General features: G+C 37.4%; 1 protein-coding gene and 2 long non-coding RNA genes across 10 annotated transcripts in view; 1 reads left to right on the forward strand and 2 right to left on the reverse strand.

The window, feature by feature from the left end:
- LOC310725358 overlaps positions 1-3,256 on the forward strand; it is a 32,314-nt gene extending 29,058 nt beyond the window's left edge. The window contains exon 5 of the long non-coding RNA XR_014533338.1: positions 2,986-3,256. This is a non-coding gene — a long non-coding RNA (uncharacterized lncRNA). The remainder of the gene's footprint in view (positions 1-2,985) is intronic.
- A 1,232-nt stretch (positions 3,257-4,488) lies between these two features.
- On the reverse strand, positions 4,489-8,930 carry LOC310725480. Of its 2 annotated transcripts, XR_014533378.1 has the most exons (3): positions 8,470-8,930; positions 4,720-4,835; positions 4,489-4,623 (listed from the first exon to the last, which is right to left on the reverse strand). It is a non-coding gene; the product is annotated as an uncharacterized lncRNA (long non-coding RNA). The 2 variants fall into 2 exon arrangements; XR_014533379.1 differs by lacking the exon at positions 8,470-8,930 and having other exon boundaries at positions 4,720-4,980.
- Positions 8,931-17,153: 8,223 nt separating this feature from the next.
- The window catches only part of LOC310723895 (interleukin-6 receptor subunit alpha-like), a 37,615-nt gene continuing 27,109 nt past the window's right edge, over positions 17,154-27,659 (reverse strand). Inside the window, exons 4-11 of one of the 7 annotated variants that reach the window (XR_014532823.1) lie at positions 27,467-27,639; positions 27,229-27,383; positions 25,827-25,974; positions 23,473-23,513; positions 20,101-20,152; positions 19,603-19,711; positions 18,393-18,636; positions 17,154-18,271 (exon numbers count right to left, since the gene is read on the reverse strand). Coding sequence is in view for 4 of the 7 variants with exons in the window: in XM_083537379.1 (XP_083393505.1) it covers positions 18,026-18,086; positions 19,603-19,711; positions 20,101-20,152; positions 23,473-23,513; positions 25,827-25,974; positions 27,229-27,383; positions 27,467-27,639 (739 nt within the window). In the remaining 3 variants the exon portion in view is untranslated. The other 6 variants (XM_083537379.1, XR_014532824.1, XM_083537381.1 and 3 more) reach the window with 6 other exon arrangements.

Consider the following 27,659-nt stretch of genomic DNA (forward strand, 5'->3'; position numbering starts at 1 on the left):
AAGCAGGGACATGCCCAGGCATGTTAGTATGCACATAAGGCCAAGTACAATGCCTACAGTATGCTAATGTTTTTATTTTTTCAGTTTTGGACAGATGTACTGAGATGCTGACTGGCAAAAAAAAAAAAAGAGTTTTTTTCATTATTCGATTAAATTATGCCTTTTATAACGCTTTTAACAATGAACATTGTCTCCAAGCAGCTTTACACTGATAATGACTTCTGACTTATTTCTTTTTTCTTTTTTTTTTTTAAGAAAAGGTGTATAAAAATACACTATATTTCCAAAATTATATGCACTGTATTTCCACACAATGTGTGCTCACTTAATGCGAAGCTATAAACTCTCAGGCCAGTGTCTATACTAAGACAGTGGGCATTGTGCCACACTTAAGTACAACCTTTTTATTTATTTTTTCAAGAATTTTAGTTTATTTTCATGCTATACAGTACATAAAGTTCATACAATAATGCTTAATTAAATAATGATAATAATACAGATGATTGACAAATCAGAAATACAATATAGTAACAGATCGTTTTCTAATTAGACAAGCATTTTAATGATAGTGTTTGAGCCAACTGTACTAATTGTGAGGTAGGACAGGTATTAGCATATCAACTACTAACCCAATGCTTATAACCTTAGTTTTCCATGTTTAATGAAACTAATAATATTGCATAGTCACAAAATCAAATGACAGCACCAGGACACACTGACAGGAAATTTTTAAGACCTTTGTTACCCATAAAGCCAAGTGTTTACTTAGACAAAAAAATATTTCCTTCCATCTAGGCACATAGCTGTTTTTAGCAGGACATACACTGTAATACTAAAACGTGCATACTGGACACAGTCTAAGCATTTGCATTTCTTAGCTTTCTAGAAGGCTGGTGAGTTATGCATGATGATTTATGAATGGTTCATAGACCTCACTCTATTGTATGAACAGAAAAGGATGTGACAGCATCTCACAACTAAAGATATGATCATACATACTCAATCGTAGTGTCGTACTTTTGTGACAGTGCAAAGCATTTACACCAAACACTTTGTGACAAGTCACTGTCCATTTTGATTACGTCTTTATTATACTTTTGTACACATTTTGTCAATAGAACATTTAACAATAAATGTGTGCTTTCACAGTAAGTGTGTTCACCATAAGATGAGTCATATTATTGTCAGAACGAGGGTGTCTTCTAGAGGTGATTCATTCTCAGGCCTGGAACAGCCCATACTTGGCTCTCCTCTTCACCCGTAATATCTCTCTTTGAGTTCCCAGTGACACAGTCTATCTCGTCCTGGTGTCCCCTCGGTGGCTGGGGAGTATAGACACTATATTTCCATAATTGTATGCACTGTATTTCCACATAATGTGTGCTCACTTACTGTGAAGCTATAAACTCTCAGGCCAGTGCTTATACTATGACAGTGGGCATTGTGCCACTTAAGTACAACATTTGTATTTATTTTTTTCAATAATTTTAGTTTATTTTCATGCTATACAGTACATAAAGACGATACATAAAAATGTATTGTACATACAATACATTTTCTGGACTAGTAATGGGGGGGCATTTGTATTGGAGGCATACCCTACATGTAGCATCCAATAGTGTGATGATTTATGAATGGTTCATAGACCTCACTATTGTATGAACAGAAAAGGATGTGACAGCATCTCACAAGTGAAGATATGATCATACATACTCAATCGTAGTGTCGTACTTTTGTGACAGTGCAAAGCATTTACAGCAAACACTTTGTGACAAGTCACTGTCCATTTTTATTACATCTTTATTATACTTAAATGACTTAAATGACTGAATTGTCATTCAGTCATTTAACAATAAATAGACAATAAGAAAGTTTACTTGTTTTAACATTAAATTCAAACTATTAAGACCCATATATATATATAAAAAAAAAAAAAATCACCTACGGTTTGCATTGTATGACATTGCTCAATTCTCAAAACCCTCCGCCTTAAAACTTTCATCAACTACAAAAAAAGCACAGTACAAATATACATTTAAATGTGCAAATTGTATGTAAATCAGATTTTGATTATTTTAGCAAATTATGAAAATTTAAATCATTACTGGCAAAACAATGACCTATATAAAAAGTCACAAGACTGGCCTGAAAAAAGGCCATCAGTGTAGTTAACAGGCTTACAGAACACAGCTCATAATGTGCTGACGCAGTATTTATTAGACTTACTCCATATGGATGAAATTATCTCCAAGATATCCAGTTGTGTCCAAAAGTTTGGGCCAAATTGCACATTTTGTTGCTTTTGGCAGAGAATTTATCTTCATCTGGAATTGTAAGCACTTTTAAAGATTGGCAGGAGTATAATTTATAAATTAAATAATAGCTTTTAGATTTTATTTTTTTACTTTGTTGAAGCCCCACTCTTATAACATGTCTATATGAGATGACACATTTGATGATTCAGATGTTGGAGAATGGAAAACACGGAGGCCCCTTTTGTTCCCTCAATTTGGAGCATGTTCATATCAGCATCGGTTTGTGTGTAATGGCTTCTGCAAATACATCTAGTAAATAGTAAATTAATAAAAGCAATGTAAAGAACAGCATCAGGATGTTCCTCTCAAAAGCATGTCAACCAGATCTTCAAGGAGTTCACTTTGTGCACAGGGCATTGCCATGCTGGAACAGGTTTTGGGTTTCCAAATTCAATTGAATGCAAAATTTTATAATAGCGCATCTAAAGACGTCCTTTACAAATTAAGTGAATTCAGCTTTGTGATAACAGTTTGGAAAAGAACCACATGTAGGAGGAAAGTTCAGGTGACCCAATACTTTTGGAATTATAGTGTACAAAAGTGAATAGTTTTACTGTCAATTTCTGGGTCAATCAGAAAGGAGATGCAGGGACATGCCCAGGCATGTTAGTATGCACCCAAGGCCAAGTACAATGCCTACAGTGTGCTAATGTTTTTTTTTTTCTTTCAGTTTTGGACAGATGTACTGAGATGTTGACTGTCAAAAAAGGTTTTAACAGATACAATGGGACATAATTTATCCTGATCACAATGGCAAAGACTGTGAATACTTAAGTGCATGTGATTTTTTTCATTTTTTTCATTTGTAATATATTTGCAAAGATTTCAAACAAACTTCTTTCACATTGTCATTATGGGGTATTGTTTGTAGAATTTTGAGAAAAATAATACATTTAATAAATTTTGAAATGAGGCTGTAACATGACAAAATGAGGATAAAGGGAAGCACTTTGAATACTTGCTGGATGCACTGTACTATCAAATAATATGTGCTCACTTACTGTAAAGCTATAAACTCTCAGGCCAGTGTCTATACCGAGACAGTGGTCATTGTGCCACACTTAAATACAACATTTTTATTTATTTTTTTGTTTTAATTTCATGCTATACAGTACATAAAAGTTAAAACAATGATGCTTAATAAAAATAAAAATAAACATATCCGATTAAATAAACAATAATAATAATACAGATGATTGACAAATCAGAAATACAATATAGTAACAGATCGTTTTCTAATTAGACAAGCATTTTAATGATAGTGTTTGAGCCAACTGTACTAATTGTGAGGTAGGACAGGTATTAGCATATCAACTACTAACCCAATGCTTATAACCTTAGTTTTCCATGTTTAATGAAACTAATAATATTGCATAGTCACAAAATCAAATGACAGCACCAGGACACTCCTCTGGTAGAGTGGCAGGAAATTTTTAAGACCTTTGTTACCCATAAAGCCAAGTGTTTACTTAGACAAAAATATATTTTCTTCCATCTAGGCACATAGCTGTTTTTAGCAGGACATACACTGTAATACTAAAACGTGCATACTGGACACGGTCTAAGCATTTGCATTTCTTAGCTTTCTAGAAGGCTGGTGAGTTATGCATGATGATTTATGAATGGTTCATAGACCTCACTCTATTGTTTTCTCTTTATTTTCTCACTGTATTGCTTCTCTTTTTCTATCCATCCGAAGCTTTAGTTGTGAGACATCTCGAAGAAGATGCCGACCCACAAGGATCCTGAGGCATCTAGAGGTTGCAGTAGCTCCAGTTGGATCCCACCTCATGAAGATTTTAGACCTTTAAAGAGAACATGCCGACCCCGTGAGGATCCTGAGCCATCTAGAGAGGCTCTTGCACGGAGGAGTTGGTGTCAAATCAAATGTATTGAGATAATTTACCGCTCTGGAGGACCTGGTTCAACAACTTCAACTGACTGGCTAAGACTGCAGAAAGGATATTACTCATAAACACACTCTCCAGTGTTAGTATTGTTTTCCAAATAAGGATGGGTTCCCCTTTTGAGTCTGGTTCCTCTCAAAGTTTCTTCCTCACATCATCGAAAGACGTTTTTTCTTTCTATAGTCACACAAGGCTTGCTTTAAATTTTTGTTTTATAATTCTTACATTCTGTAAAGTTGCTTTAAGACAAATTCTATTGTGAAAAGTGCCATAAAAAAACTTGATTTAATTACACACGCTACCTTTGGAATATCACAGTGCACTTTCACACGAATTTCATCAGATTCGCATTTGACATTAACACGTGTCTCAGGGTTTAGAATGGCTTGATTAGTGTCAACCTACAAGTGAAAAAATACAAATGAATAACAGTTGCACTGCAGCAGAATGTGTATCTGTTCCAGCCTATTTAAAAAGGATATACTATTTGTATTTACCTTATCTCTAGAACTCCAATCACAGTGTTTATACCTCTCATAAAGTCTAGGAGTATCCAAGGTGACGTTGCCCATGCTGTCACAGATGATGTTACTCTCCAAAGAGCACTTTAAATCTAAAAGAGTTTGGCACTGGTTAGCAAACACAAAGCGCAATAAATGTGTACAAATGTTTGGAGATATTCAAGTTGTCATGTTATAAATACAAAATTGCAGTTATTCCATATTTTAGCTGAGCTATTTTAATATAAATAAGCTATATTTGTGCTACATAAATATAATGTATACATTCGGAAAAATCCCACAACAAAAGAATGCTGGAAGCATTTAGCAGTTAGCGTTTTTAATCCCTACATCTTTTTATTAAGCTATAACACAAGGTATAGAGGGTATAGAACAGTTCCCATTGATTCTGCATTATGGTGCGTTATATTTTAATTCTATATGTAATTAAAATAATTGTATTGTCCGGACCATAACCCAGCCATTAGGGGGACACAAGCCAGTGTACTCTTAGTGCCGGTCCCAAGCCCGGGTAAATGGGGAGGGTTGCGTTAGGAAGGGCATCCAGCGTAAAACATGTGCCAAATCAAATATGCGGATCACAAATGAGAATTTCATACCGGATCGGTCGAGGCCCGGGTTAACAACGACCGCCACAGGTATCGTTAGCCGACAGGGTACCGGTGGAAATTGGGCTACTGTTGGCCGAAGGAGGAGAAGGAGAGGAGGAAGGCGTCTACAGAGACGGCAGAAAAAGGAGCAGTGTAGGAGAGTAGAGGTTCGGGTTGGTACTTTAAATGTTGGAACTATGACGGGTAAAGGGAGAGAGATAGCTGATATGATGGAGAGGAGAAAGGTAGATGTGTTGTGTGTTCAGGAGACCAAGTGGAAAGGGAGTAAGGCCAGGAACATTGGAGGTGGGTTTAAACTGTTTTATCATGGTGTGGATGGGAAGAGAAATGGTGTAGGGGTGATTCTGAAGGAAGCGTACAGTAAGAGTGTAGTGGAGGTGAAGAGAGTTTCTGATAGGGTGATGATCGTGAAGGTGGAAGTTGAAGGGATGATGATAAATGTCATCAGTGCCTATGCTCCACAAGTTGGCTGTGAGATGGAGGAGAAAGAAAGATTCTGGAGTGAATTAGATGAAGTGGTAGATGGTGTACCTAGGAAAGAACGATTGGTGATTGGGGCAGACTTTAATGGGCATGTAGGTGAAGGGAACAGAGGTGATGAGGAGGTGATGGGTAGGTATGGTTTTAAGGAGAGGAATGTGGAAGGGCAGATGGTGGTAGATTTTGCTAAAAGGATGGAAATGGCAGTGGTGAACACGTATTTTAAGAAGAAGGAGGATCATAGGGTGACGTATAAGAGTGGAGGAAGGTGCACACAGGTGGATTATCTTCTGTGTAGGAGATGCAACCTGAAGGAGATTGGAGACTGTAAGGTGTTGGCGGGGGACAGTGTAGCTAGACAGCATCGGATGGTGGTCTGTAGGATGGTTTTGGAGGCGAAGAAGAAGAGGAGGAAAGTAAGGTTTGAAAGAAGAATAAGATGGTGGAAACTGAAGGAGGAAGAGTGTAGTGTGAGGTTCAGGGAAGAGGTCAGACAGGGGCTTGGTGGTGGTGAAGAGGTGCCGGATGATTGGGCAACTACTGCAGGAGTGATGAGGGAGGCAGCTAGAAAAGTACTTGGTGTGACATCTGGAAATAGAAAGCAAGACAAGGAGACGTGGTGGTGGAATGAGGAAGTGCAGGAGAGCATTAGGGGAAAGAGATTGGCAAAACAGAAGTGGGATCGACAGAGTGATGAGAAGAGTAGGCAGGAGTACAAGGAGATGCGGCAGCAGGTTAAAAGGGATGTGGCGAAAGCCAAGGAAAAGGCATATGAGGAACTGTATAAGAGGTTGGACACTAAGGAAGGAGAAAAGGATTTATATCGATTGGCCAAGCAGAGGGACCGAGCTGGGAAGGATGTACTGCAAGTTAGAGCAATAAAGGATGGAGAGGGAAATGTGTTGACTAGTGAGGAGAGTGTGTTGAGAAGATGGAGGGAGTATTTTGAGCAGCTGATGAATGAGGAAAATCAGAGAGCGAGAAGGTTGGAGGATGTGGAGTTGGTGAAGCAGGATGTAGATAGGATTAGTAAGGAGGAAGTGAGAGCAGCGATTAAGAGGATGAAGAATGGAAAGTCGGTTGGACCAGATGACATACCGGTAGAAGCGTGGAGATGTTTAGGAGAGATGGCAGTGGAGTTTTTAACCAGATTGTTTAACAGGATTCTGGAAGGGGAGAGGATGCCTGAGGAATGGAGAAGGAGTGTGCTGGTACCGATCTTTAAGCATAAGGGAGATGTGCAGACCTGCAGTAACTACAGGGGAATTAAGTTGATCAGTCACACCATGAAGTTATGGGAAAGAGTAGTGGAAGCCAGGCTGAGAGAAGAGGTGACCATCTGTGAGCAACAGTATGGTTTCATGCCGAGGAAGAGCACCACAGATGCCTTATTTGCTTTGAGGATGTTGATGGAGAAGTATAGAGAAGGACAGAAGGAGCTGCATTGTGTATTTGTGGATTTAGAGAAAGCGTACGACAGGGTGCCGAGAGAGGAGTTGTGGTATTGTATGAGGAAGTCAGGTGTGTCAGAGAAGTATGTGAGGGTGGTGCAGGACATGTATGAGGACAGTGTGACGGCAGTAAAGTGTGCAGTAGGTACGACAGACTGGTTCAGGGTGAAGGTTGGACTGCATCAAGGATCGGCCCTGAGCCCTTTCCTGTTTGCAGTGGTGATGGACAGGTTGACGGACGAGGTCAGACAGGAGTCTCCCTGGACTATGATGTTTGCAGATGATATTGTGATTTGTGGTGAGAGTAGAGAGCAGGTTGAGAAGAGCCTGGAGAGGTGGAGATATGCGCTGGAGAGAAGGGGAATGAAAGTCAGTAGGAGTAAGACAGAGTACATGTGTGTGAATGAGAGGGAGGGCAGTGGAGTGATGCGGTTGCAGGGAGAAGAGGTGGAGAAGGTGGAGGAGTTCAGGTACCTGGGGTCAACAGTGCAAAGTAATGGAGAGTGTGTTAGGGAAGTAAAGAAAAGAGTGCAGGCAGGGTGGAGTGGGTGGAGAAGAGTGACAGGAGTGATTTGTGATAGAAGAGTATCTGCAAGAATGAAAGGGAAAGTTTATAGGACTGTGGTGAGACCTGCGATGTTGTATGGATTAGAGACAGTGGCATTGAGTAAAAAACAGGAGGTGGAGCTGGAGGTAGCAGAGCTGAAGATGTTGAGGTTTTCGTTGGGAGTGACGAGGATGGACAAGATTAGAAATGAGTTTATTAGAGGGACAGCACATGTAGGATGTTTTGGTGACAAGGTGAGGGAGGCGAGATTGAGATGGTTTGGACATGTGCAGAGAAGGGACATGAATTATATTGGTAGAAAAATGCTGAAGTTGGAGCCACCAGGTAGGAGGAAAAGAGGAAGGCCAAGGAGGAGGTTCATGGATGTGGTGAGGGAAGACATGCAGGTAGTTGGTGTAAAAGAGGCAGATATAGAGGACAGGGTGGTATGGAGACGGATGATCCGCTGTGGCGACCCCTAATGGGAGCAGCCGAAAGAAGAAGAAGAAGTATTGTCCGGACCATGGACACTAATGAAGACCCCTGGACGGGTTTCACAGAACCGATGTCTATATTTCAGGATTCCTAATACGATATACCGAGTCATTTAATTTGTAAATAGGAAAAGAAGACTCACGGGTTGTCCTCGAAAGGGGAATAAACAGAAGCAGAGCGAGATGAAAGTAATCAATTTCTTCCTTCCTTCCTTCCTTCCTTCCTTCCTTCCTTAATCTCTGTGCTGGACGGACCAATCCTAATATCAGTAGTATCAAAGCCAACGTTTGTATTGAGATGTATACTTTAGTATCTCATTACAGTATATGGCTCCTGTTTCATCAAATAGTACACATCATTTCAAACCTAGTGTGTGTGTGTGTGTGTGTGTGTCCGCATCTACTCTTCTGCTTTATTTTACCTTTCCCTTAAATCACATGACTTAGCATCACCAGACATAGAGAGGCAAAAGTCAAGTGCAGATATTTGACTAAAACATTTACAACCTCTGATGTGTGAAAGCACGCTGTTTTATAAATATTGCTATCTGCAAAAACGAGAAATGAGCAGGAGGATAATTTTGCACGTACCCCCTCCAGTTCAGGCACTCCGACCAGTGACGTTGTGCCCACCGGCCCCATGGTACGACGCTAAACCCGGGCCGGATTCAGGGTTCGGGAGTAATAATTAGATAATTATAACTTAATTTATTAGAACTTAAATAATTAGGCACGTTGCAGATCAAAAAAGAGACAGAAGGCACATTGAGCTGCGGGGAAAAACATTTGTATTATAGTCATAGACTACATGAAGCATGCAATAATGTCAATAAATAAAACAATGGTTCTTTTTTTTTCTTAATTTCTAGGTCAATCAGAAAGGAAAAGCAGGGACATGCCCAGGCATGTTAGTATGCACATAAGGCCAAGTACAATGCCTACAGTATGCTAATGTTTTTATTTTTTCAGTTTTGGACAGATGTACTGAGATGCTGACTGGCAAAAAAAAAAAAAGAGTTTTTTTCATTATTCGATTAAATTATGCCTTTTATAACGCTTTTAACAATGAACATTGTCTCCAAGCAGCTTTACACTGATAATGACTTCTGACTTATTTATTTTTTCTTTTTTTTTTTTAAGAAAAGGTGTATAAAAATACACTATATTTCCAAAATTATATGCACTGTATTTCCACACAATGTGTGCTCACTTAATGTGAAGCTATAAACTCTCAGGCCAGTGTCTATACTAAGACAGTGGGCATTGTGCCACACTTAAGTACAACCTTTTTATTTATTTTTTCAAGAATTTTAGTTTATTTTCATGCTATACAGTACATAAAGTTCATACAATAATGCTTAATTAAATAATGATAATAATACAGATGATTGACAAATCAGAAATACAATATAGTAACAGATCGTTTTCTAATTAGACAAGCATTTTCATGATAGTGTTTGAGCCAACTGTACTAATTGTGAGGTAGGACAGGTATTAGCATATCAACTACTAACCCAATGCTTATAACCTTAGTTTTCCATGTTTAATGAAACTAATAATATTGCATAGTCACAAAATCAAATGACAGCACCAGGACACTCCTCTGGTAGAGTGACAGGAAATTTTTAAGACCTTTGTTACCCATAAAGCCAAGTGTTTACTTAGACAAAAAAATATTTCCTTCCATCTAGGCACATAGCTGTTTTTAGCAGGACATACACTGTAATACTAAAACGTGCATACTGGACACGGTCTAAGCATTTGCATTTCTTAGTTTTCTAGAAGGCTGGTGAGTTATGCATGATGATTTATGAATGGTTCATAGACCTCACTCTATTGTATGAACAGAAAAGGATGTGACAGCATCTCACAACTAAAGATATGATCATACATACTCAATCGTAGTGTCGTACTTTTGTGACAGTGCAAAGCATTTACACCAAACACTTTGTAACAAGTCACTGTCCATTTTGATTACGTCTTTATTATACTTTTGTACACATTTTGTCAATAGAACATTTAACAATAAATGTGTGCTTTCACAGTAAGTGTGTTCACCATAAGATGAGTCATATTATTGTCAGAACGAGGGTGTCTTCTAGAGGTGATTCATTCTCAGGCCTGGAACAGCCCATACTTGGCCCTCCTCTTCACCCGTAATATCTCTCTTTGAGTTCCCAGTGACACAGTCTATCTCGTCCTGGTGTCCCCTCGGTGGCTGGGGAGTATAGACACTATATTTCCATAATTGTATGCACTGTATTTCCACATAATGTGTGCTCACTTACTGTGAAGCTATAAACTCTCAGGCCAGTGCTTATACTATGACAGTGGGCATTGTGCCACTTAAGTACAACATTTGTATTTATTTTTTTCAATAATTTTAGTTTATTTTCATGCTATACAGTACATAAAGACGATACATAAAAATGTATTGTACATACAATACATTTTCTGGACTAGTAATGGGGGGGCATTTGTATTGGAGGCATACCCTACATGTAGCATCCAATAGTGTGATGATTTATGAATGGTTCATAGACCTCACTCTATTGTATGAACAGAAAAGGATGTGACAGCATCTCACAAGTGAAGATATGATCATACATACTCAATCGTAGTGTCGTACTTTTGTGACAGTGCAAAGCATTTACAGCAAACACTTTGTGACAAGTCACTGTCCATTTTTATTACATCTTTATTATACTTAAATGACTTAAATGACTGAATTGTCATTCAGTCATTTAACAATAAATAGACAATAAGAAAGTTTACTTGTTTTAACATTAAATTCAAACTATTAAGACCCATATATATAAAAAAAAAAAATCACCTACGGTTTGCATTGTATGACATTGCTCAATTCTCAAAACCCTCCGCCTTAAAACTTTCATCAACTACAAAAAAAGCACAGTACAAATATACATTTAAATGTGCAAATTGTATGTAAATCAGATTTTGATTATTTTAGCAAATTATGAAAATTTAAATCATTACTGGCAAAACAATGACCTATATAAAAAGTCACAAGACTGGCCTGAAAAAAGGCCATCAGTGTAGTTAACAGGCTTACAGAACACAGCTCATAATGTGCTGACGCAGTATTTATTAGACTTACTCCATATGGATGAAATTATCTCCAAGATATCCAGTTGTGTCCAAAAGTTTGGGCCAAATTGCACATTTTGTTGCTTTTGGCAGAGAATTTATCTTCATCTGGAATTGTAAGCACTTTTAAAGATTGGCAGGAGTATAATTTATAAATTAAATAATAGCTTTTAGATTTTATTTTTTTACTTTGTTGAAGCCCCACTCTTATAACATGTCTATATGAGATGACACATTTGATGATTCAGATGTTGGAGAATGGAAAACACGGAGGCCCCTTTTGTTCCCTCAATTTGGAGCATGTTCATATCAGCATCGGTTTGTGTGTAATGGCTTCTGCAAATACATCTAGTAAATAGTAAATTAATAAAAGCAATGTAAAGAACAGCATCAGGATGTTCCTCTCAAAAGCATGTCAACCAGATCTTCAAGGAGCTCACTTTGTGCACAGGGGCATTGCCATGCTGGAACAGGTTTTGGGTTTCCAAATTCAATTGAATGCAAAATTTTATAATAGCGCATCTAAAGACGTCCTTTAAAAATTAAGTGAATTCAGCTTTGTGATAACAGTTTGGAAAAGAACCACATGTAGGAGGAAAGTTCAGGTGACCCAATACTTTTGGAATTATAGTGTACAAAAGTGAATAGTTTTACTGTCAATTTCTGGGTCAATCAGAAAGGAGATGCAGGGACATGCCCAGGCATGTTAGTATGCACCCAAGGCCAAGTACAATGCCTACAGTGTGCTAATGTTTTTTTTTTCTTTCAGTTTTGGACAGATGTACTGAGATGTTGACTGTCAAAAAAGGTTTTAACAGATACAATGGGACATAATTTATCCTGATCACAATGGCAAAGACTGTGAATACTTAAGTGCATGTGATTTTTTTCATTTTTCTCATTTGTAATATATTTGCAAAGATTTCAAACAAACTTCTTTCACATTGTCATTATGGGGTATTGTTTGTAGAATTTTGAGAAAAATAATACATTTAATAAATTTTGGAATGAGGCTGTAACATGACAAAATGAGGATAAAGGGAAGCACTTTGAATACTTGCTGGATGCACTGTACTATCAAATAATATGTGCTCACTTACTGTAAAGCTATAAACTCTCAGGCCAGTGTCTATACCGAGACAGTGGTCATTGTACCACACTTAAATACAACATTTTTATTTATTTTTTGTTTTAATTTCATGCTATACAGTACATAAAAGTTAAAACAATGATGCTTAATAAAAATAAAAATAAACATATCCGATTAAATAAACAATAATAATAATACAAATGATTGACAAATCAGAAATACAATATAGTAACAGATCGTTTTCTAATTAGACAAGCATTTTAATGATAGTGTTTGAGCCAACTGTACTAATTGTGAGGTAGGACAGGTATTAGCATATCAACTACTAACCCAATGCTTATAACCTTAGTTTTCCATGTTTAATGAAACTAATAATATTGCATAGTCACAAAATCAAATGACAGCACCAGGACACTCCTCTGGTAGAGTGGCAGGAAATTTTTAAGACCTTTGTTACCCATAAAGCCAAGTGTTTACTTAGACAAAAATATATTTTCTTCCATCTAGGCACATAGCTGTTTTTAGCAGGACATACACTGTAATACTAAAACGTGCATACTGGACACAGTCTAAGCATTTGCATTTCTTAGCTTTCTAGAAGGCTGGTGAGTTATGCATGATGATTTATGAATGGTTCATAGACCTCACTCTATTGTATGAACAGAAAAGGATGTGACAGCATCTCACAACTGAAGATATGATCATACATACTCAATCGTAGTGTCGTACTTTTGTGACAGTGCAAAGCATTTACACCAAACACTTTGTGACAAGTCTAAGCATTTGCATTTCTTAGCTTTCTAGAAGGCTGGTGAGTTATGCATGACATATTATTGTTAGAACGAGCGCGTCCTCTAGAGGTGAAGCGTGTCAGTGATTCATTCTCAGGCCTGGAACAGCCCATACTTGGCCCTCCTCTTCACCCGTAATATCTCTATCTGAGTTCCCAGAGACACAGTCTATCTCCTCCTGGTGTCCCCTCAGTGGCCGGGTAGTATAGACACTTTCTTTCCAAAATGATATGCACTGTATTTCCACATAATGTGTGCTCACTTACTGTGAAGCTATAAACTCTCAGGCCAGTGCTTATACTATGACAGTGGGCATTGTGCCACTTAAGTACAACATTTGTATTTATTTTTTCAATAATATTAGTTTGTTTTCATGCTATACAGTACTTGTTCATGTAGTTCATGTCTTGTTCATGCAGTTCCTGTACTGTATAGCATGAAAATAAACTACAATTATTGAAAAAATAAATAAAAATATTGTACTTAAGTGGCACAATGCCCAAACCATGGATCTGTTTACTCATTTGACAATAAAATTCTCTATAAGTTGTTAAAATGTTTAAACAATCAGACAGTTGACTAAATTCTAAATTCGTAACTGATTCAGATGTTTCTACACTGTACAGTGGCTAATCCCTTTTCTTTCCATGTTGTTATATGATTGCAAAATGCTAACTTCTGTTTAGCAATGACATTTTCCAATATGGTTCATCCAAACATGCTAGTAGTCAGGTTCTAAAAAGTTATCTCTATTACAGGCTCAGGCAGTGTAGTCAGATGAGGTTCTTGTGAGCTCACCAGAAAGATGTTGTTCTACAAGAATAATAAAAAAAAAAGGTGGAAGTGTCACACAGTATTTTGATAAACTTACAAACAAGAATCTGTCATGCTGTAAGAGAGGCTCACCGTATAGCACCAGCCGTGCTCACATCTTTTCCTGCATGCATTTGGAACATGGTCAGAGATAGAACGCTTGTATCCTCTGACTGTTTTGTTGTTCTGACAGGTATAGGTGACGATTTTGCTGGTCAGAGAGAAGTGTGAAACCATAACGACTTATTGAAGCACGATGCACAAATGTACAGGCGTTATTATCATTCTTAGTAAGCAATTTATGAAAATGATCCATCGTAGGGGAAATCCCACAAGTAGGGTTTTTTTTGTTGTTGTTTTTTTTTTGCACTTGCATATGGTCCAGTTTTATCATTGTTAAACTGTATACATCACAGTGTACATGCTTGCGTTATCTTGAGAGCATCGGGACGAGACTCTCCTCGGCGAGATGAGCTAAGAGATAAGGATTTTAAAATGCAGCATCTTTAAGTGCAATTATTTGCATTTTACATCCTCCCGGTGACAGTCATGCAAATTTGCAAACTTTTGCAGACGTGCACTTTCTATGATCATGTGTGTAATTCTGTGGAGCGTAGGCTTACTAAGTTGCCAACAGCATTGTGGACGACCCCACGCACCCCTCACACACACTCTTCACCCTCCTGCCATCAAAAAAAAGGTTTTGAAGCATTCGGGCCTCAACTCCAGACTGTGCAACCTTTTTTTTTCCCCTCACGCCATCAGGCTTCTCAACACACAGAACTAAACTGTACATAATACACCCACACACACCCACACCCACACCCACACCCACACGCACACACACACACACACACACACACACACACACACACACACACACACACACACACACACACACATTCACTCAACTGTGCGTCACTGAACTACAACCTGAACTCAACACACACTCATTACTCTCAATCCATTCCACTACCCATAGTATATTCATTTTTAATCATATTATACTGTTACTTGCTGTTTTTGCACATCTGGACAGCGGCTACTGCTGTTTTTGCACTACATTGTGTTTATGTTTACAAATACACTCTTGTTTATAGTTCTCTTTTGCACATTACTGTATAATCATATTATACAATAGGTTTACTGGTCGGTGCTATTTTGTGTTTTGTGTATCTGCCCCACACTCTCTTATGTTGTCTGTTTGCACTCGGTTGCACACGATGCACTTTATGTGGCGAGGACACTTACTTTAGTCCTTAGCTCTGTGTTCTGTTATGTAACTTTATGTTGTGTGATGTAGCACCAGGGGTTCTGGAGGAACATTGTCTAATTTCACTGTGTACAGCATCAGGTATATAAGGTTGAAATGACAGTAAAAGAGTCTTGACTTGACTTCTGATTTGACTCGTGTATTCTTGTACACCTTGGTCCTGGAAAAACTTTGTTTAATTTTTTGCGTGTACTGGAGCAGATGCATTCAGACTGAAATGCATATAAATTCACTTGACTTGGGGGAAAAAAAAATCAATGATGTTTCAGTTAACATGATGCGAAACAGAAAGAGAGATAAAAACAAACCATAAGACCCAACTGTGGAATTCATGCAACAAACAAATTAATAAAATAAAAGTTATATATTGCAGTATATTGGTCATAATAAAGAATAGCATTCTACTTTAAATCCCTAAACATGCAATTTTAAGCAGAAATCACAGAAATGTATATGTATACATTTAATAATAAATAACATAAAAAATGTAATTAAACTGTATTTCTATATTTTTTAGATTATTCCTGCATGGATAAAAAACTATTGTAAGCATGCTGAACTAGTGTATACACAGTTTTTGTGGAATGTAATGCCCAGTGTGATAAAAACCTTGTGGATAAATGTGGATAAAATATGACTTTGTAATATATATATATATATATATATATATATATATATATATATATATTTTTTTTTTTTCCTGTTTTTTTTTGTTATTCATTAACATAATGAATAAGTGGGATTTCATGCTTTTTTGACACTCATTATAAGGGCCGCTGTACAACGGGATGCAGAGGATGCCAGGCAATGGAATCACCATTTTGATATAATTAAAAAATATTACTAATAATAATAACAATAATAATAATAATAATAATATAAATAATAATAATAATAATTGTAATAAAAAAATTCTAATAGTAATAATATATATATATATATTACATTTATTAAAATTATTTTCTTCATCTTACATACATGAGCACATCTTATTCATTACACACGAGAATTGAAACAAAAGGGTTACGGTTTAGGTCAATCATCTGCGCAAACAAACACGTGGCGTGGTGCATTGTGGACGCAGTGGACCCCTCCAGTCACTGTTTATAATGTTGACAGTGTCAACGAGTTAGATTTTAGTTGTTGTCACAACTTGGACAAAAAAATAAATAAAAATCTAAATTTCATTTACTGTAAATGTATTGGGTCAAAAAATGTTCTTTTTTTTATTACGTTAGTGCTTTATTTGGCCACTAGATGGGAGTCAAAAACCAAAGATGTGTGTACGGAATATCTAAATCTTGTTTTGTATCCACACGTTACAATAAGTGTGTAAAATGTATTATTAACGAAAAAGTCTAGTGAAAGAAAAGACTACTACTTCTACTACTACTAATAAAAATAATAATGCAAAAAAATAAATAAAAAGAAAGATATTTTCTGACAATTTTGTGCTACTTTGTGGCAACTGCTTGGAGACAATAATTTGGTGTCCAAATACTTTTAGACTATGAAATATTTTTTTCTTTCTCCTTCTCACTGTCAATTCATACCTAGTTGATGCATGTCACATTGCACTGATGTCTTCAAGGTTTTGTGCACAGGTGCAATGTCATGAAGGAACAGATTTGCATCTCCTAGTTCAAGTGAAGGGAATATGTAATGTTAAGGCATCCAGAGGCATCAATACAATTGTGTTTACAGTTTGGGGAAAAATGACATATAGCTAGAAAAGTCAGTCATCCCAATATATTTGCTCATATAGTGTATATTTATTTACATAGGTATAATCATGGTACCCTTTATACACCTTAAAAATATATTTCATTAAAATTAGATAGACTTATCAGTTTAACATAAAATTATCTGTATAATTAAAGTTAAAAATCAAGCAGTCATTAAGTCATAAACAAAAAAAAAAAGAAAAAACTAATGAATAAGTACAGCTAATTTACAGCACATAAAGCACATTACATTACATCCGAACACAAGAAATATTTTAAGCATGGCATGGTGGTACAGTATATAATAACAAGAGGGTCTGTTGCTCAATCCAGGGCTCATGCCACCATTTTCTCCATTTGTTTCATAGGGTTTTCTGGTTTTCTCCTTCTGTTAACAAAAGATAAATGTGTGTGGTGTCCATCAGTTGACTTGCAGATCATCCAGGGTGTATTCCTGCCCCACACCGAGGACATCTAGGATGTCTCTAAATCCATAAATGTGGCTTTTGCTGTTCTTTTAAGACAACAAGATACAACGAAGAAGGATAAGGGTACCACTAAGACACCACTGATATTTAAACGGACAATCGTCTGATCATTTAAATCAATGCATTTTATTCATTCATTTCTTTATTGTGCATGAAAAACTTTTTTGCTGATATGACACATGTATGCATGTCTGTATATACAGTACCAGTCAAAATGTTTTATCTGTGTAGTAAACAAAAATGTGTTAAACAAAACAGAGTTTGTTTTATATTTCAAATTGTCCAAAATAGTTACATTTAACTTTAATGACAGCTTGGCAAACTCATGGCATTCTCTCATCATATTCATGAGGTAGTCACCTGGAATCGGACTTGCTTTGTCAAGTGTTAATATGTTACATATCTTGCTTTCTTAATGTGTTTTAGACCATTCGTTGACCTGTGCAAAGAAACGTGTGCCTCGACTACCTCTGCTGCAGAAGAAAAGTTTATTTGAATTACCAGCATAAGAAACCACTGATTTATATCAATACTTATCAGAGTTAGCAGTGACAGACATATTTCAACATCCACTGTTTAGAGGACAAATAGGGTGTTAATGGTTTCCAAAAATAAATGATTATCATTTTGATTTGTCTGACCACAGAGCAGTTTTCCACTTCCTGCCTCAGTACATTTAAAAAGAGCTTTGGACCAGAGAGAATGGTGACATTTCTGGATCATGTTAATGCATGCCTTCTTCTTTGCATGTTAGAGATTAACCTGCATTTGTGGGTGACATGGCAAACTGTGCTCCCACACAATGATTTCTGGTGGTGTTATTGAGCCCATACAGTGACTTCCATTACAGAGTCATGACTGTTTTAAATGCAGTGAGAGACTGAAGATCACATACATCCAAAATTGATTTTTGTCCTTGAAATTGTTCCAGAATTTGTAGACATAGTCTTTAACAGATAGGTTGCAAGATGGAGGAGAAGGAAATACTCTTGAGTGAGTTAGATGATGTGGTCGAAGGTGTACCTAGAAAAGATTTTGGTGATTGGGGCAGACTTTAATGGACATGTTGGTGAAGGGAACAGAAGGAATGAGGAGGTGATGAGTAGGTATGGTTTTAAGGAGAGGAATGTGTAAGGGCAGATGGTGGTAGATTTTGCTAAAAGGATGGAAATGGCATATATATTTTAAGAAGTGGGAGGAGCATAAGGTGACATATAAGAGTGAAGGAAGGTGCACACAGGTGGACTATGTTCTATGTAGGAGAGGTTGGCAAAACAGAAGTGGGATCGACCGAGTGATAGGAAAAGTAGGCAGGAGTACAAAGAGATGCAGCAGCAGGTGAAGAGGGATGTGTCAAAAGCAAAGGAAAAGGCATATGTTCTTAATTAACCTAATTAGTTGCAATATATTCAAAATAGTCAAATTCAAAATAGTCTTATTATTCCCTCAGTTTAAACATTTGATATGTTTTCTATGCTCTATTGTGAATAAAATAGGGGAGTAGTTGCAATGAGAGTTACAGAAATTGCTTGTTTTTTTCGTTTTTTTTTTCTTCTTTTTTTTTTTTTTGCCTTATATTTTGCCTGGAACAAAATATAAGGTTCTGAGTCTCATAATTGTTTTTGCCTCTTTTCATTTGTTTTATTATTTAATATATTTAGTTAAATCAAAATGTAAAAACAATGTCTGATTTACATTATTTAAATATGGAATAAACAATGATGGATGCCAGCTACTTTTGTATATTTAAGTTATTGCAGTAAAAATTGGTGAAGGCTTCTTTTTGTGGATGAGTACCAACAATTTGTAACCATTTAAATGACAATGTAAGCACTTTAGCTGTATGTCAGAAGACTGTAAATGTAAATCTCAGGTCTATGAGTGGGGTATTTGTGTGCCCACAATTGCTTAGATCCATCACAGGCGTGTGATTAACGTTAAAAAATAGTTTTCTGAAACGAAAACTGAACAAAGAACGGGCAGAAGTACCTGAGAAAGTAGACAGAGAGAGTGACGATTGTAATGAGGAGACATATTCCCACCACCGACAGCACATACACCCATAATGCAGCATCACGATCAGCAGCAGGCCTAATGTCTATTAACAAGAGAATAGAGAGAGAGAGAGAGAGAGAGAGAGAGAGAGAGAGAGAGAGAGAGAGAGAGAGAGAGAGAGGTCAAGATACAAGCTCACAAGGACAACTGCATTACTATTACTAACAATGCTTTAATTTCTGAAATGACACACAACAAAATGGTTCAATGAAGTTAAAAATGAGCTTCAGTACAAACCCAAAATATACCACATCAGGTACCACAAGTGAAAAAAGTACGTTTACTGAATGTACTCATGTCTGAAATATTTTTCTTTTTCTTTTGAAGTCATATTTCTAAAAGGGACACACACACACACACACACACACACACACACACACACACACACACACACACACACACACACACACACACACACTATCACATACTCACCCACTTCATTTTCTGACTCCTCATGGCCAACAGTAAATATCCAAATCGTATCCTAAGACAGTGTGCAGATAAAAGAGCTCTTAAGGGAAATGTACAAGATACAATTAACTACATTCTGTAAAAGAAAGTTTGGAAACACCTGGTCTTTTATGGTATTTAAAACACATGAATATTCCTTTTGTTTAACAAACTAGGTACAAGATAAAACCACACACAAATTGGACAATGAATAAGTGGGACAGTCATGTGAAAAGATGAGTCCAAATTTGACATTAGTGGCAACAACAGAAGAACTTATGTAAGATGAGAAAACAGGAGAGAAGATGTTAGCAGACTGTTTCACACCCACAGTAAAACATGAAGATAAAAGCTTAATAGTTTGGGATTGTTTTGGAGCAGGAAAGGTGGGAGACTTATTCCGGGTGAAAGGAACCAATATGGCTGTCATTCCATACTTCAACCTCATGCAATTTAGTCTGGATTGCATCTAATTGGAACTTCACCATACAACAGGACCATGACCTGAAGCATCATCTAAGCTCTGTAAGTATTATCAAGAAAGCAAACAGTTAGCTAGAGTGCTATCTATGGAACGACCTGCCCAGTCACTGCACCTAAATTCTTTTTTAACTGCTTTGAAATTAACTAAGTTTCAAACTTTTGACAGGTGATGTACATGGTCTTTAGACAACACAATTATTAGTAAAGGTAAAAATCTTAATACATTCTCTGTTTCAAATAAAGTAACATAGACTCTTACTATAATGACTGATAAAATCATCATGATCTGAGTTAATTTCAATTCTATGACATTATCAATCAGGGATTCATGTTTGTACTTGCAACATAAGCACCCCCTTTAGCACTATCCAGTGTCTACTTATAAACTATACAGCCCTGTTTTGGACACCTGATCATCATAATCATATGAATAATTTAAATTTGTACTATTTCTAAAACAATTAAGGCCATATAACGCATTATATCCACTGTATATGGATGCTCACATTAGGACGGTGATGCAGCAGGTTGGCATGATCTGTGCATGCTCTCCCCATATGCCTGGGTTTTGTCTGGGTTCTTTGGTTTACTCTCACCTCCCGAAAACATGTCAGTAGGTTGACTGGCTACTTAAAATTGCTAATGTGTGTGAATGTCTACAAGCTGCCCTTGATGGACTAGAGTCTCAGTTAATCATTAGAGGGAGTTTTCCTAAAATAGTGCTAATGCACTTTCAGAAGGTTTCAGAATATTAAATCTCCTAGCGCAGATAAGACACCACATCTTCATGCCAGTGTGTAATCTGAGTAGGGCTTGCAAACTCATTTGAAAATTAAGCAATACTGTATGGGGCCATGGCCTCTAGATTTATATTAATAGAAGATTAATAGAAGTGCCTCCTAATGTCAAGATTTAATATACCAAGGAATACATTTCTCTTTCAGGAACTCGAGCTGCGTCAACACCACTTTGGGAACTCTTCCACGTTGTCCACACTCTGAATCACATGTGTAATCCATCCAAGCTATAAAAGCACATGAAGTGAGGCCGGTGCTAGGCTCTGTTCGTTCCTGAAGGGCTCTAGGTGTGTATGTCTATATGGTAAGTGATAATTGTCAGAAAAGTATATTTATAAAAGTAAAATTAAGGCAAGCAAGAAAACTAAGCACACCATGTATGGCCTGAAAGCGGAGCATGCTAGGTCGGTTCTCAAAGTAGCTGACTGTGCGGATTGCGCTCGCATGTCCATGTGAATGCTCCACTCCACTCTTTAAGGAGGGTGCCCCCGCTCCTCACAGTTCTGGCTCCCCTTTTACTGATGCAGGTCAAGCAGTTGGCAGCAATCCTGATCATGAGGGTTTCCTAAACATGAGGGTTCTCTCCGAGGGAAAATCCACTCCATACTATCAAGGTCACGTAGCAAGCCCTACATGCCTTTGATTTTTTGAGAGATCCCGGGTTCCTGTCTCAGGGCCCCATGTTTGGAGTTCCAGGTCGTTGCATAAAGCTAACAACGGATGTGTCCCTCACGGGTTGGGGAGTGGTCATGAGTGGCCACTCTGCCCAAAGTCTTTGGGGAGGGCCCCATCTGCTGTGGAACATTAACTGCCTGGAGATGCTGGCCATGCTTCTAGCTTTGGAGCATTTCTTGCTGGACCTTAGAGGTCACCATGTGTTGGTCCGGTCAGACAACACCTCTTTGGTCTCTTATATCAACCACCAGGAGGTTTGCACTCGGACCAGTTGTACAAGCTAGCAAGTCAAATCCTTCTGTGGGCCCAAGGGAAGCTTTTTTAGGGCAGCGTACATCCCGAGTCATTTAAATGAGGGAGCAGACGCTCTTTTAAGGCAAGGGCTAAGGCCTGGGGAATGGCGATGACTCCACCCTTAGGTGGTGGAGCAGATCTGAGAGACATTCTACAGAGCTCAAGTAATGGCCTCTGGTGCGACCTAAAGTGCCTGCATGGGACCATTGTGTTGGAGGCCCCCCTTCAAGCCACTGGCCGAGGCATCCTAGAGGTTCCTCATAGTCACGACTGTGTTCCTCCTGGCCATTTCCTCTCTTTAAAGTGACTAATTTAGGACCTCTCTGTGGCCCCCTTGTTTCTGGAGTTCCCTCCAGACATGGCCAGTGCTTTTCTGTATCCTAGGACAGGGTACATCCCTAAGGTCCCCTTAGTCGTCCCATGGGCTTTTATGCTCCAGACATTCTTTCCTACTCCTTTTCAGGCCAAAGACCAATAAAAGCTAAAACGTCTGTTGTCGGTGCACTGGACATATTCATCCACAGGACGAGTCTGTGGAGGAAGTTGGAACAACTGTTTATCTGGTATGGCCTTCCAAGGAGAGGCCTCCCTGCAAATAAGTAGACGCTTAGCAGACGGCTCCACTCCATGTGCTTTTATAGTTTCCTGGTCGTGAAGTCACCCGCCTGTAATGCACCTTCTTTAAATGTTTGGTCATATCTCATCATACTATACGTAATAAGCTTTGTAAAATCCAGAAATCTACATGTACATTGGTGTCTTTTAAAAGACTAGAGGCATTCATTTGTCAATAGCTTGTTAGAAGCACTATAAGTTTTGATCAAAACCGATCCTTAAGAACATCTTCCTTCTTCCCTGCTAAGTGTATATTTACATTACTATTAATTGGACACACATCTTTATCCAGAGCAACTTACATGTATCTCATTTATACACCTGAGCATTTGATGATTATGGGATCTGCTCAAGATTCCAGTGATGGCAGTTTAATTGTGCCAGAATTTGAACCCATGACCTTCCAATTGGAAGTCCAACATCTTAAACACTGAGTTATCACTTCCCAATTGCAGTTCTCTAAATGTATTTTTGTAAAGGTAGAACTTACCAGACTGGTATTAATAACAGGGGCAACAGTGGTTCCGGAAGCTATAAAGACAAAATAAATCAATAAATTGTGTTTTAACAGTCTGCCTGTAAGAATGTTAGACTAATAATAGACTAATCTCTCATATTTTCTTTCTGTAAATGTTTTCCTTTCATATGTCGGATTTTACCACACATATCACAGCTTCGAGTATAGAGCACATGCACAAGTGATTGAGAGATGCCATGCTTGCATAACATTGCTACATGTAAGGATTATCTTCATCTGTTTGACACTTTGCCCAAGGGACTCCTAGCCACCAGAAATATAAAGGGATAGAATACACTAAAATCTTTTTAGGGATACTGTACTATTCTGCGATTGTTTTTTTTTAAAGACAAACCTTGAAGGAAAACACACTTGTGTAAGACTTGGACTGCTACTTTATATATACTTTAAGGAAAGGAAAGTATATTGTATGTAAATTCATTTTATTATTTAAAATATTCCTTTGCATCAACAAACTGAAGCAAGGTCTGGTTTTTAGGAAACATGAAATAAAAAATGATGAATGCCAATTACATTCTCAGAGAAAATTGTGGGTTCTTCTTTTGTCCATGTCTGTACATACTATATATACAGTACTGTGCAAAATCTTTAGGCAGGTGTTAAGAAACTCTGTAAAGTAAGAATGCTTTTTTATTTTCATGAAAGTGTGGAAATAGAAGAAAAAGCTAAATCAAATCAATATTTAGTGTGACTACACTTTCAATTCTTACCCATGCACACTTTGAAAACTTGGTGGAAACCAGTGGGACCCAGGTAAATACATCTACTTAGCAGTAAAGCTTGTCCAAGAATTAGGGCCAAAAAGCCATACCCTCAACATGAAAACAAGGCTAAGGCTAACTCATATATTCATGAAAACACAGCAGCAGGTGTTCTGGACTGATAAGTCAAAATCTGGAATATTTGACTGTAGCAAGAGGCAGTTTGTTTGTTAAAGAGCTGGAATTCAGTACAATAATGAATATCTTCAGACAACTATGAAGCATGGTGGAGGTTCCTTGAAAGTTTGGGGCTGCATTTCTGTAAATGGAGTTGCAGATGTGGTCGGAATTAATGAATTAGTGTCCTCAATGCTGAGAAATACAGACATACTTCATTGTGCAATACCATTAGACAGGCATCTGATAAGCCCCAAATTTATTCTGCAGCAGGACAACAACCCCAAAAATGCAATGCCATTACTGGCTGGTTCACAGACAGTATTTCTGCAGTTCTTTTTGACAATTAAATCACTGTGTGCAATATTTATTCTGTACAATCATTGTAAGTGTGACCAGTTGAATGTTTTTAAAATAAAGACAAATAATGGGTGCATTTTAAATCCGAAGACACGCCCACTGCTGCGGAGTTGCGCTTTGCGCACCTGTGCCACGTAATTATTTCGGCGTGTTCGTGGCTTTACAAAAAGCACAGTTGAGTGGGGCACTTTAATTCCTTTCCTATCTGTAGGCTGTGTGGCTAGAAAAGGTATTTTTGCTTATACAGGCCTGTTGCGGTACCCTGGTGAGTCGGTTGTGTTATTTATTTTTTTTATTTTATTTTATTAGTTGCTAATTATGGTCTGAATGCGTGTTTGTAGGGATGTGCGCATGAACCCAGGTGGCATATAGTGACCGTAGTTTAACCCTGTTTCTGAGGTAAGCAATTTTGTGGGTTATTTTTGGGAAGGGGGAATCTTTTTGTAATGTTTTTTGTTTGTTTTCAGGTGCGGCCAAAGAGCGCTAGCTGCTTTTTTGTAGATATTTCTACAAACTGTTTTATAAACCCGATTTAGACTGTTGGGAGTTATCAGTGTTTTGTGCGTTTTTATTTCTTTACGTGTGTATATGTGTATGTACTATTTATATAACTATTTCCCATTTTTTGATTTTTGGGACTTAAACAGAAGGGGGTGGGGGGGATGTTTGTGTGTTTTGGTTTGTTTTTGGTTGATCACTGCTTTTAAGAATTATGCACTGATTTGCTGTGTGGTTTGTCCCTTCTGTTAAAAAGTGGATTTAAGTGGGTAAATAACTGGTAAACTGTAAATGGTATTTTAAAATATTTTTAAGCATTTTCTGTTAAATAAATTTGTACTATTTTTGGAAAGTCACGTCGGTCTTTTAACCCATCCGAAGCCATCAGGGTTCTTCATATTTTTGTAACTTTTGGTTTAATTTTTCTTTTGGGTTCAATCTATTTTCCTGGGCCAATAAATAACCCAGGTGGCGTAGTCAGTTCCTTTTCATTCCTAATACCTTTTAACGAAAGGTTACATAAGCAATAATTCTAAAGGTGTGTGTGACATGTGGGTGTGTTGTATTTACCGGTCCATGTGTGTGCATGCACAGGACTGGTCCACTCGCTCCACTGCCCTTCATACTCGTCTTTTGCTCGAATCTGAATCTCATAGTCAGTGTATGGCAGAGCGTCCAAAATCAACCAATCTCTTCTATCTGTTTCCACGTTCTGATACTACAAACAGTTTTTTTTTTTTTTTTTAGAAAGTGATGTAAATGTAAATTCAAATTTGTTTGTGTAAAAAGGTTGAACCAAACATCTGATTAGTACATTTTATTTTCAACATTGTACATTAAGCCATCCAAGCTATGAAAGAGCATGCATGGAATTATACTGTAAAAAAGACAACCCAGAATGTTTATTTTTCATTCTTAAAAGTAGCCACCTATTGCTTTTATGACAGTGTTGCACACTTTTAGCATTCTCTTAGTCATTCTCATTAGGTAGTCATATGGAATAGTTTTCCAACAGTCTTGGAGTATACAGATGTGTTTCCTGGGTTTAGAATGATTAAATGTGGAGGCCAGGTCATCTAATGAATCACTCACCTTCTTGGACAAGTGGGTCTTGCATAACCTAGAGGTGTGTTTGGGGTTATTGTTAATGTCCATTCCTTGTGGTGTTTGGCCTCAAGAAGTCTCTATTCTTTCAAAGTAAGTTTCTTTGCTGCAGTTAGACCAAGGAGGCCTGACTTACGCAGTTCTCTCAGAACAATGGATGTTGAAATATTTTTGCCACTTGACGTCTGAGAAACATTTAAAATTAAAATTTTTTTTTTGTATTTTATTGTTCTAATGCTAAATTCTAATAACGTTATCCTCTGCAGCAGAGGTAGTGCTTGGTCTTGCTTTCTTGGATGCCTTATGAGAGCCTGTTTCATCATAGCTTTTGATGGTTTTGGATACTGCACTTTCAAAGTGAATTAAAATTTCTTTACATTTTTCAGATTGACTGTGCTTCGTTTCTTAAGGTAATAATGATCTTTTCTATTTATCTAACTGGGTGTTTCATCCTATAAAACGGATTAGTACAGTAGTTGTAGGAGCACTAATAAGGATATTTACTCTGTACCCTTAATGCAGCAGATTAAAGCATGATGTGCCTATTATCTACTCTGTACTCACCCTCACCAAACTATGATGTGATCTGAAAACTATTTGAAGTGACTACCTCATTCATCTGTTGAGAAATGCCATGAGTTGGCTAAATGTAGCTACTTTGGACAATCTTAAATATATTCTGGGTTGTTTAACAAGTTTTTGTTTACTATATAATTCAATGTGTTCTTTCATAGATTGGATGTCTTCAGTATTAATGTTCAATGTTGAAAGAAAAGACTTAACTCCTACTGTATGTCATATATGCAATCTCTTATATACAAATGTAAAGAAAAGTACACAACTTTTTCTTTTTTTTTTTTTTTTTTACCTCTCTCGCACGTAGAGGACGATATCGAAGCTGAAACTGAAGGGTGTAGTACTGCTCCCACATCCAGGTCGCAGGTGAAGACCAAGTGACATTCAGCATGTTATGCTCACCCATCACTGACATTACTTTAACTTCATCTGGGGGATCAGGCTTAACTATAACACAAAGTATGAAGCGTTAAACTAATATCACACAAACATTATAATCATACCTGCAATACCCTACCATCCGTACTCACTGAGATTATAAGTAATGTAGTTGAATGGAGAGCTGGTGGCATTGCCTGCTGTGTTGGTCACACATAGTTCAGCTGTATACACATTTCTATCATTTTTCATACTGGGTAACACGCACCAGCAGCAGGAGCATGCAGCAGAGTACGAACAGTTCACATGAGTGATATTCTCCGATCTAAAAAAAAAAAAAAAAAT

This window comes from Silurus aristotelis, assembly GCF_946808225.1.
Source record: "Silurus aristotelis genome assembly, chromosome: 1".
In the NCBI taxonomy this organism is placed as follows: domain Eukaryota; kingdom Metazoa; phylum Chordata; class Actinopteri; order Siluriformes; family Siluridae; genus Silurus; species Silurus aristotelis.